This window comes from Sapajus apella, unplaced genomic scaffold (assembly GCF_009761245.1).
Source record: "Sapajus apella isolate SASKATOON/1434 unplaced genomic scaffold, GSC_monkey_1.0 scaffold19, whole genome shotgun sequence".
NCBI lineage: Eukaryota > Metazoa > Chordata > Mammalia > Primates > Cebidae > Sapajus > Sapajus apella.
The window spans coordinates 20755548-20768228 of NW_022436959.1; the positions used below are offsets into that span (position 1 = coordinate 20755548).

The 12681-nt window shown below is 36.8% G+C and overlaps 1 protein-coding gene across 1 annotated transcript in view; it reads right to left on the reverse strand.

Annotated features, from left to right (window-relative positions):
* The window catches only part of LRRC72 (leucine rich repeat containing 72), a 160763-nt gene that overhangs the window by 6894 nt on the left and 141188 nt on the right, over positions 1-12681 (reverse strand). The window contains exons 5-6 of the mRNA XM_032286727.1: positions 8817-8898; positions 7590-7700 (exon numbers count right to left, since the gene is read on the reverse strand). Of these exons, the coding sequence (XP_032142618.1) occupies positions 7590-7700; positions 8817-8898 (193 nt within the window). The remainder of the gene's footprint in view (positions 1-7589; positions 7701-8816; positions 8899-12681) is intronic.

Here is a 12681-nt window from a genome sequence, read left to right on the forward strand (position 1 = left end):
TCAGCAGGACCAGAGCTGAGCAGATGTGGCTCTTGCATCTTGTCTACCTCTGGCCAGGCCCCTGCAGCTCTGAGATCTTGGTGTGCAGGTGCTAGCTTTTGCAATAAATCACACTTCCTAATGCAGTGGTTGGAAGAGGGAAGTATGTGGATACAGAAGCAGCCCTGGCACTTCTGACATCATATCCCTTAGGAATCAGCACATAGGTATGTTTTTAAACATCTTCAAATAGAAGTTGTAACAGCTTTTTTTTTTTTTTTCAAAAAAAGATATTTTCCCTATTCATCCTAGATGATAATAAACATTTTTTTTTTAACACAACGTGAAATAAAACTTTTATAAATTTTCAGCTGGGCGTCTTTTTTTTTTTTTTCTTTTGAGACAGAGTCTTGCTCTTGTCACCCAGGCTGGAGTGCAATGGCACGATCTCGGTTCACCACAACCTCCACTTCCCAGGTTCAAGCGATTCTCCTGCCTTAGCCTCTTGAGCAGCTGGGATTACAGTCGCCTGCCACCACGCCCTACTACTTTTTGTATTTTTAGTAGAGACGGGGTTTTCCTATGTAGGCCACGCTGGTCTCGACCTTTTGACCAGCCTGGCCGACATAGGGAGGCCAACTTCTGACCTCCCGAACCCATCCCCCCGCCCCGCCTCCAGCAACCTCGGCCTCCCAAAGTGCTGGGATTACAGGCTTGAGCCACGCGCCCGGCCAGCCAGGAATCTTTAGTTTTTCGAATTCTGTCAACCCACATAAAATTTCTAGGAAATACTTGGGAAAATACATCTAATAAGGAGAACCACTAGATGGCAGTAATAGAAAGAGCTCCAGCTGTACAACTGCTTCCCTTAACAAAATGAAGCTCACTTAATGTACTTGTTAAATTTAAGAGTACTGTTGTAGACTATTCAGAAAATACAAACAGGTTAGATAAAGGCATGAAAATAGTAAGCATTAGAAATGCTAAAAAAAAAAAAAAAAAAAAAAACCAACCCTGATTAATATTTCTAAAGAGCAGTTTGTAACAAATAAGATTGGGGTGGTTGCATGCTTAAAGATAGCAAACTAGATAAAAACTAAAAAAAAGTCAATAATCTGGATGTTTTTTCTGCAGTAATAAAACATTCTGATATTTGTTGTATACACACAATTTTTTTCTGGCCAATAAAAGTGTCATATATAGCTATTCCCTGTGTAAAACTCAAGCTTTAGAGGGACATAAAGCAGGCAATGGAAGACACCTGGTGCATAATAAACTAAAGTTAAAGAAGTGAGAACAGGCATAAAGGAAAATGTAGAGCCAGGAGCCACAAAGAAATTTAAAAGAAAGGAAATATGTATGTAATGGAGAAAATGAGAAGACAAATAAAACAATTTTCTTTTTCAAGATTTCTTAAGAGACAGAAAATGGACTGAATTTTATTTTTATTCTTAAAAGAGAAGGATTTTAAAGTGGTAACAAATAATTATAGCTGCAGGACAGGGAATAGAACACACGTATATTAGACCAGTAGTAAGGATAGATTTTAAAAGAGCCACAGGGATCATGAATTGTAGATTGAGCCAGAGAAAGTAAAGCAAAGGAAATCCTTCAAGGATGAAAAGCAAAGCACAGTTGTTTTCAATGAGAACTTAGGAGGAAGAAAAAGTGACAAATGCTTTAGTACAGAAGTCTGCTTTGTGGTTACTGTCTTGGGGAATGACATCTGACACCTCATAACCCTGTTATACATTATAGCATCTGGAAGTAGAGTAGGCCTTTACATATGATGTTAATGGAAAATGTACCAACATCTTTCAATGACGTTTTCTCTAGGTGTACCCTTCGTCTTCTTTTCCCTCTGAGGATGTAACTATCCATTTCATTTAATTTCTTGGCTTTTTCTGCAAATCCTTGGTGAAGTAACTTCTATATGGAAATCCAAAACCTAGCTTCAGCTAAATAAAACACCAAACTTGGATTTACGACTGTTCCATTACTTATTAACAACATATTGATACTAAAAACTCTATTGACTTGTGGCTGACCATTCATTTCATCCTAAAGTAAAAACTGAGTGACACAAAATCAGAAAACTGAGCTGTTAGCCCAGCCTCTGCTTGAATTAACTTTTAAAAATTGAATTAAATAACTTGAAAGGCATTTCATCATTATTTTTCACTGTTTCCCAGATCTTAAATTTTAGAAGGAAGCAATCTTATTTTTAACTCTTTTTTCCTTCTATGCTATTAAACATTTAACATTTTGGATTTATGAGTTTTGGCTTGATGCTACTAAAATCGCTATAAATTAAATGTCTAAGAGGTGAAATTGGTTTCCTGTGTCTGAATGTTCTGAAAGACTTCTATGATGTATGAGCACATTCTTTTAGAAACTATGAAGTGAAATTGCTTACACTTTCACTTTCAATAGGTTAATACTATTTAATCCACCTTCCCTCTAGGCTACTTACAGAGTACACCTCAGTGGCGCCAGCACTGTCTTGCTTATCTTAATTTGGGATTCTGAGTCTAAGCAATTTACATTTACACAATGATATACCAAAATGTCTCTAGTACCTTACCACACAAGCTTGATTTACGTGAGTCATGTGTATGAAGCTACTTATTATTGAGACAGAAGAGGAAAAAAAAAGACATCTAAATAACTGGCTCCAGTTACTTTTTTGTAAACTTTTAAAGCAGAATTTAAAATTGTTATTTAAATGAACCCCCATGCTTTTAAGACTGCCTTTGAAGAAAGTTGACATGATTAATAAAGGACCAACATCCCAATTTTAATACATGGGGAAAAGAAAATGATATGGAGAATGTTAAAAGCCTATAGAGAACAGCCTGTGGAAGGAAGTGCAGCTGTCCATAATGAGATGCCAGGATTGTGAGGCTCTGGGTCAAGGTTGCGTAGTAAGGTCAGCATCTCCATTGTTAATTATCATCTTGTTTTTACTAAAAATCTGGGGGCCACTACACACAATATGTGCTTTTTACCGAATATGGAAATCACCCCTGATTGTAAAAGGCAAACTGGGATAGAGCAGAGGATTGAGAAAGGAGGGATCAGAACATTCTCTTTTTCAGGACAAACAGGGGTGAAAAACACTGTTGGTTCTTTTTCTTTGGTGGATTGGTTTGTCTCCTGTAATGCCCTATAAGGGCATTGTAGGAGAGGCTCAAAGGAAGAGACACTGAAGATCCTAGTCCCACCCCATCTCCCAGCATCCCCCTACACCCATGACTTTTGCCATTGGCAGTGGATTGGGGCCACTGCTAAAGAGAAAGGCAGACAACGTTTGAAAGCAATACCTGCGGAAACATGGAGATCCTCTCTCGAAAGGAGGAGCTCCCTGTTCCCAATGCTGATTCCTGGAAGCTCTGGTAGGAAGCAGGTCTTAACAATTATGGCATGCAGGAGTCTTATGCATGCTTTTCAACAGTGGAGCTTAATAAAACAGAAAATTAGAGAGAAATGAGGAAACTGAAGGTTTAGAACAGGAAAATGGATTAAGCATTTTGTTGCTGTGGGTTTTGGTGGTGGTGGATTTTTTTCCCTTAGTACTGGAAATGGGGGAGGAATTAATGAAAGCCATCAGCCACAAAGTGGGTCTTTGACATATGTGGATTCTGATTTAGAACGGGTTTGGAGGAGGGAAGAGACAAGGAAAACAGAGCTGGAAAGGGAGGGTGTGGAAAGGTAGACCGCCTGGAGACAAGAGGTGGGGCCCCCTGACTCTGCCCCGGAAGACAGGAATTCCAGTTCCCAGGACCTCACACTCTGCAGCTGGTTTAGGCCTCCCTAAAGCTCTCAGCCATGAGCCTCTTAGGCAATCCTTGGCAATTCTCCTCATAAATGCCAACAGAGGGTGCAATGCTGAGAATGGATTAGCATTTTATCCTTCAGGCTATTTTCTCACCCTCTGAAGAACTTGTAATTTAAGAGGATTAATAACAACACTTTATATTTTCATATGAATTTAAAACCTAAAAAGACAAAAATGACAACAATCTAAAATACATGGATTTCTCATATTAATGAGCTGAAACTAATCTATGATTGCAAATGAGGCTCATAGAAAGTCAATCTGAGAACATGACTGCACAAATAACATTAGTTTTCTAATAAATACAAACTATTTTTTTTTTTTTTTTTTTTTGAGGCGGAGTTTCACTCTTGTTACCCAGGCTGGAGTGCAATGGCGCGATCTCGGCTCACCGCAACCTCCGCCTCCTGGGTTCAGGCAATTCTCCTGCCTCAGCCTCCTGAGTAGCTGGGATTACAGGCACGCACCACCATGCCCAGCTAATTTTTTTTTTTTTTAGTAGAGACGGGGTTCCACCATGTTGACCAGGATGGTCTCGATCTCTTGACCTCGTGATCCACCCGCCTCGGCCTCCCAAAGTGCTGGGATTACAGGCTTGAGCCACCTCACCCGGCCACAAACTATTTTTCATACAATATCTTTAACCAAAATGGGACATGTGCTCAAAATGTGAACCTTCAGAAAATGCTTTTTGTTTTTGTAATTTGACATAGAATTTTCTCCATTTCAAACAAATGACCCCACAAGATTCTCAACTGGAAAATTATAGTTATATAACTTGAATTATGTCACTATAATTTTAAGTAGTTGTTGTAAACTGTTGTGACGGGTAATGATATGGACATTATACTACCAGGCTGGTATTAAAAAACTAGAAATATCCACTCCCACTCCTCATGCCTGGCACAATTCTGTGCTCACATACACCCTTGACAAGTAGGGAATGGGCTGGGTTTCAGGATTCATTTGATCCTGGGCTGGGCACCTTTGTTTGGGGCATAACCCTGTTTATTACTATGGGCGTAACCCTGCTTATTACTATGGGAGCAAGCTTGTTTACTATTCTCCAAATGTTTGTTTTATAACAAATTTGCTTAAATTATCGAGTTTTTGAAATAGCAAATTATATCATTTTGCATCAAACTACTTCAACTCTCTAAGAAATATTTAGGCTGAAAGTTATAAATTTGTAAGCCCTATATAGGTATAGACTGGGTCTTTCTTGCTCAACTTTGAGTCCTATTTCTAGTATAGAGTCATATAGTGAATGTGCGATAAACATTTATTAAATGAATGAATGAATTATAAATATTTATTGAATGAATGGAATGAATGAATAAATGATAAGTAAAATGGGGCATGAGTTAATGTTTCACCATTCCTTAAGAGTTTGGTTAAATCTCTGAGCTTTGCATTTCCATGATTGAAGAGGGCATAATTCTAATCACGTCATAGGATGCTATAAAGATTTAAATGAGAATATAACAAAACATTTGTTTCAATAGGAAAGACATTCGAACATGTCACTATGTGATTATTATTTAAAATATCAGTTATGTTTTCTTGAGAATTTCAAGACTGGATGCAACTTATTTCATTATCTGATTTACATAATTCACAATAAAACAATTTTTTTGTTTTTTTAAAAATTTCAATTTTTGTTGTTGCTTCAAAATAACATTAATGATGAGAAATGTTTTCTTAAAAGGTGTTTACAGTGTTATCTTAATGTTTGAAGCAATCCTGAGAGCTACAGCTACGTCAGCCCTGACAGCTACGTCAGCCCATTTTATAGAAAAACAAAGGTAAGAGATCTAGGTCTAGCATGACTAGACTTTTAATTATAGCAGCATTTTTTCAGCAGACAAGGGCCAGGTAACTCAAATATGTAGGCCAATTCTTTCACAGAAGATCCAAAACCTGTGAAAACCTCCTGACAGCAGGCAGTCTTATCTTGTCTCTAAAATAAGGATAAAATTGCCATGAACTTGGTGTAATTTTGTGATTTTAATAGTTGGGTTTAAAGAATCTAACTATAACAAATGAATCATTTTCCCTCATTACAGTAGATAATACTGAAAATATATGGAAACCGCTGCATAACTGATAACACTGAAAATACATAACCGATAACACTGAAAACATATGGAAACCTTAGTAACTCTCTATATTGATCTGATTAGAACCTTCACCATCAATAGTAGTTTACAACTATTCAGAACACTGTCTCAGGCAAATCTGAGTAATAAATAGAAAAGGAATTTTTAAGAAAACCTATTGCATTACATTATATAAAGAGGTCTCTGAACTCTAAAGTCTGAAATCCTACTCATTGATCTGCAGGTCTCTTTTAGTACCCAAAATCCTTTATCTTGTATTGTGATTGTATACATGCTTATTTACCCTTCAAGATCATAAGCTTTTTGAGAGCAGGAGTGGTATATTATTATTATTATTATTATTATTATTATTGAGACAGTCTTGCCCTGTCACCCAGGCTGGAGTGCAATGGCACGATCTCAGTTCACTGCAACCTCCACCTCCCGGGTTCAAACGATTCTCCTGCCTCAGCTTCCCGAGCAGACCACACTCAGTTAATTTTTATATGTTTAGTGGAGATGGGGTTTCACCATGTTGGCCAGGCTGGTCTTGAACTCCTGACCTTGTGATCCACCCACCTCGGTCTCCCAAAGTGCTAGGATTACAGGTGTGAGCCACTGTGTCTGGCTATTTTTTTTTTTTTTTTTTTGACTCATTTCACACTGCTTTCCAATAGGTGAGTTCCTTACTGGGTATGATTCAATATATATGAATAAAATTTGCTGGTTACCCAGTTGAAAGCTTAAAAAGTCTTTTAGTTTGTATTTATTTGTTTATTTTTTTGGTATCAGCTTAATTAATATACTTCATGTACTACACAATTCACCCATTTTAAAAATACACTTCATGTGTTTGTGGTATATTCACAGTTATGCAACTTATCACCAAAGTCAACTTTAGTACATTTTATCACCCCCCAAATAACCCCACACTCCTTACCCTCTAGCTTTCACAACCCCCAATACCTTGGCCCTAGGCAACACTCATCTATTTAAAAACAGTTATCTCTCTATGTTGCTGTCTTTATAGATGTACCTACTTGGGCGCTTATATAAATGGACTCATATAATATGTGTTAAAACTTACTTGTGAGATAAAACCAAAAACAAATTTAAACATGTAAATGCTTTTGTTACTTTTGTTGATTTTCATTAGACATGTGATAGATAGCATTTCACACACACAAATTTTTCTACTTCTTGTTTTTTCAAAACCTTGTCTTAAAAGACAGTAAGATCTAGTCTTATTTTCAGGAATATCTTAATTTTTTTTTTTTTGAGACAGGGTCTCAATCTGTTGCCCTGACTGGAATCCAGGGGCGTGATCTCTGCTCACTGCAATCTCTGCCTCCTGGGTTCAAGTGATCCTCCTGCCTCAGCCTCCTGAGTAGCTGCGATTATAGGCATGTGCCACCACACCTGGCTAATTTTGGTATTTTTGGTAGAGACAGAGATTTGCCATGTTACTCGGGCTGGTGTTGAATTCCTGGGCTCAAGTGATCAGGCCACCTTAGCCTGACAAAGAGCTGGGATTACAGGCGTGTGTCACAGTGCCCGGCCTAAATATCTTAATTGTAAACATTGCTTCTCTAATTTTAAACTTGATAAATGGAAAAAATGTCTTATGTTAATACTATTTTAATTTATGGCCATATAAAAGCGCAAATTGTTACTTAGGATCTTCAGATTTAGCATTCCCTTTAATTCTTTCACTGTCGCATCAAGGTTGGTTAACTCATTGTGGTGTAGCAGGAGTATATGCAATGAAGGCAAATAATGCAGGCCTGAAAAAAAAAACCAAAAATTTTTACAAGATTTTAAACGTTTTTTTCAATTTTTTTTTACTGCAAATAAAAATAAACATTTTTTAATGCTAACTAATGTGCTAACTAAAAAGGAAAACATGATTGCTGGTTAAAAAATGAATAAATACTAATAATATATTACAAATTATTATTAAGAATAAAGTAAGGTATAAGTCATACAATTAATTGCAAAGTGGGAATATAGAGTAAATTTCTTTCCACTGTTATTGTTTTACTTTTTAAAACATAGCAATGATTTTGTTTGCTTGAGTGATTTTGGAGGGATTATTTTCTTACTTCTTTTTGTTTGGTTTTGAGGTTTTTGTTCCTTGTCAATCTTACTTAGATTTATATTGCCAGTCAAGGGAAAAATTTCCTCCATATTGCTTAGCAAAGTATTTTTTGTACATAACTGGAAGCCGAATATTCATATCATTTTCATTGATTCTAAATTGTATATTTTCCCACATTTTTAACATAAATGAAAATGGGATGTGTCTTTTTGACAGCCATGTTATACCTTCATTGGCAAGATGTTCTTTCTTAGTGGTGCATGAAATCATGATGGGCCTTAAAATTTATGACATTTTGATTCTATGATAAGGTATTAAAGAAAAGTGTTTTGTACTGTACCTCTGTATTTCATGATCATAGTGTGCTATATGCTTTTATAACTGGCTTGAAATGATCAATTTTGAGAGTGTGTTACATATAAAATTAACTCAGAGTGAAAGCAGGAATTTGACTGGTAGAACAATAGCCAATAAAAAATTTTAGGACTATTTATGAAGTTTTTGTATTTATTAATGCTCCCAACTATTGTTAAAACTTGCTTCCATATGTCTAGTTTATATCTGAAATAACTGTTAAGAATTATTTTACATTTTGAATAAGACATATAGCAATATTAAATTAGAAAAGTAATCTAATAGCACATTTCTTAAAATGGACATTAAAACATTTGAAAAATAGATTTCATAATATATTTCAAGAGAAATGTTAAAACAGATTTTTGTATGTCATTAGCAATTACCATAGTTAAAAGTTATTACTTAATAGAAAATCTATTAAATCAACAGAAAATTTAAGACATACCTTCTATCTCAAATATTGCATTGTTGTTTAGATATAGTTCTGTCAGACAATAGTTTCTAGTTAGAAATGTTATTCCATGGAGCTAAAAAGGAGAGTTAGAGAACAATATACTCTCTATAATAACTGTATATATTACAGAAATGTAAATAATATGATATACATAAATAATATATATTTCATTATAATAAGCTACAAGTTTGACCTTTACTATTATTATTTGTGACCTTTTGGTTTGGCCAAGTTACATGTGGATTGTCTTTTAGGAGAATGTGATAAAAAGAATATTTTTTAGCCAACTTAAACCTCTCTTATCACATCTCAGCCAAGCTCACTTGCCTGGCTTTCAAAACCTCTGCCACCTGGCGTAGCCCTTTTGCTCTAACAATATTTCTACTTCTGCTTCACATAGTCTCACTGGATCTGGCACCACATATCCACCCTATAATATTATCATGTGCCAAGGGCTCTCTCCTTCCATTATGCCAAGGCCGTTTTTGCATCTGTAGGAGTCAAGATTTCTGTTTGCCTGCATCTCTTTTCTTCTTGGTACACTTGAAATTACTTTTAAGGATTAGCCCTAGGCCAGAAAGGCATACTAAACCGTATGAGTGGACGGCCGCAGTACATTTTTACTTCCAGAAATCTGTTGAGACCAAGGGTTGATCTCCTTGTATCTCTCTGCTGTCTTTTTGCTCTGTTTTGACCCATTTTTTGTTTCTCTAAAGTTCTACCTGCTTCAGCACTTCGACTCAGATTTCCTGAGTGACGGTCTAATCCTGGACTCTTTCTTTATGGCCTCGCCTATAACCATCTCCTCTAGATCTCTGCCCTTCTGGTAAACAGATATCAGTTTAGCCAAGGGCTCTGCAATCTGAATATACACAGGAGGCAGCTCTGCCAGATCAGGCCCAGTGCTAACAGCTTAACCAGATACCATCTGCAATTAGAGAGCAGGGCACACTATAAACCTGTTGATCAGTCACAGTCCATCCTTTTTCACAAAACCTTTCCTGGTAACTCCTATGCTCATGAACCTCCATTTTCTTGACCATCCCAAATGCTTATTTTGACATGTACAGTTAATCACTTGAACATTAGAGTTTTGTGTGTTCCTTAAGGAAAGGAACCATGTTTCTTCAGCATCTCATCTTTTCTACCTCCCAACTCTCTTAACGATATAGTGAAGAAATTGCACCTTACTTTTAAGGTTAAATTCAAAATTACATATGAATGGAAATAGTAAAAGTACTGTCTCAATCCCTCAAATGAACCGTTAGGTACTATATACATAATATGCTGAACTGTATGTCAGAAATCATTCTGGTACCCTGTAAGGAGAGCTCCTATTTTTTTTTTAAATATTGACTCTATAACATCAACCAAATTTATAAGACGTATTTACATTATGAAGATGAGACATGGTAGAGCCATAGAGGAGATGCAGTTATGTTCTCAGAACTGCAGGTAAGTTAAATGTAAGAATGATACCTTCACTATTTAACAAAGAATCTAGCAAGGAAAAGATTCTCATGAAAGAGTTATTGATCAAGTATTTAGTACTTTATATATACAAAAATATATGTTCCTGATTGTAAATTCATTTTTTTTGTGTGTTTTCTAAAGCTTATCGTAGGAACTATTTTTTTTTTTTTTTTGAGATGGAGTCTTACTCTGTCACCCAGACTGGAGTGCAGTGGTGTGATCTCGGCTCACTACAACTTCCACCTCCTGGGTTCAAGCAATTCTCATACATCAGCCTCCCGAGTAGCTGGGACCACAGGCACATGCCACCACACCTAGCTAATTTTTTATTTTTAGTAGAGATGGGGTTTCACTATGTTAGCCAGGCTGGTATCAAAGTTCTGACCTCAGCTGATCCACCTGCCTCCCAAAGTGTTGGAATTACAGGTGTGAGCCACGATGCCCGGCCAGGAACTATTATTATTAGTTAAATAAAACTATTTTGCTCATTAATGAACAGATTCAGAAAATGGATGCCAACCCATCTGACTTAGTGAAGATTTATTGGACATTTTATTCATGCGCCTCTCAAATCTCAGAAAAGCTGTCTTAGATTTGTATTCAAAGTTTAAAAACTGACTTATTTGATGAATTTGCTTTGCTTTGTTTTTATACTGGCAACATTCACAAATTATGAAGCTATAAAAGGCATATCATGTGCTATTCATCTGATTGTTCACAGACTCCTCCAAATTATGCCAGCATTCCTTCTGGAGGGCCACCAGTAATCGCCCCACGTTTTGTTATGTCATGAGAGATGCCATGTTTCCCCAAGGTAGGAGAAACCATTCACAGCCAGAGGTGAGTGTCCCTGTTGGCCCCTTATCCCTTTCTAACTTTTCCAACTGGCCTCCTGGCAGCAATTCACTGCCTTCTTTTCTTCCTGTCACCACTCCCTGCTTTAATAAGAGCCACACTTGACATCAGCATAGGAAAGGAACGCCAGTGGAAATCATGACTTTTTCTTCTCTCTTGTTCCAATTACCTGCCAACCACACATTAACAGAACATTACTCATTAGCTAAGACTTTAATTTCTCTTGCACTGCTCATTAAAACAAGTTGAACACTAAAAAATCTGACAGTTTGACCTTGATTATAGAATCATAGTGTTCCCATAAGCATGAACATCCTTGGACCATGATTATTGGGATTATAAGATTGCACTGTTTGTGAAGGTGAGGGGGAGTGAAGGGAGATAGAGTGGAGTCAAAGCCAGATCATGAGGGCCTTGGGGAGCAATTAAGAGATCTTGCTTAGAAGAATGTTATTGCCCAATTAGATTTTAGAAAGAAAATGGCAGGTTTACAGGGCATAGTAACTACCAACAGCAGGAGATGAATAAGGAGGGTGTTTGCCTAATTCAGAAGAATTTGTGGTGGCCCAAAGTAGAGTAATGGTGGCAGGAGAAAAGAGAAATGGAGGAAATTGTGAGAGTATTTCAAAGCAGAATTTAATAGACATTGCAAGATAGCAAGTTGTTAAAGTCAAGAACATCATAAAACATGTGTATTGTCCTGATACTCAGCTGTTATTAAAGTCAAATGTTATTTTATTTTATTTTTCTATTTTTTGAGATGGATTCTCACTTTGTCATCCAGGCTGGAGGGCAATGGTATAATCTCTGCTTACTGCAACCTCCACCTTACAAGTTCAAGTGATTCTCCTGCTCAGCCTCTCTAGTAGCCGAGATTACAGGCATGCATCACCACACCCAGCTAATTTTTGTATTTTTAGTAGAGGTGGGGTTCTACCATGTTGGCCAGGCTGGTCTCGAACTCCTGAACTCAGATGATCCTCCCGCTTTGGCCTCCCAAAGTGCTGGGATTACAGGTGTAAGCCATTGTGCCAGGCCATAAAATGTTATTATAATTATCCATTTAGAGATATCTATGTCACTGCTTCTCAGGATCGCTGTAGGATTTATATTTAGTGTGGTATTTCACAAATCATATGTTTTACCTTAGGCTTGGACCATAGCAAGTGCTCAATAGATGACTATTATTTAACCATTATTAATTTTGTGGAGCTGGGAGGTTTTACATTTAATATAAAATATGTATAGGTAATCACGAGGGTACTACTAGATACAAATGTATACCACCGTGAATTTAAAATTAAGGAGCAATTCAGGGTTTCTTAACTTCTACAACAATCACATATATTGGGGCAGATAATTCTTTGCTGGAGTTGATGGGGTAGGGGCTGCCCCGGGGGTTGTACATTAAACCCACATAGTGTCATCAGTATAAAGAATGGCTTCAAAAAGCTTGTTATTGTGAAACAAGACTATGAAACTTTACATTTGGAAGTGAACTTAAAATCATGCATGTGAGACTGCATAG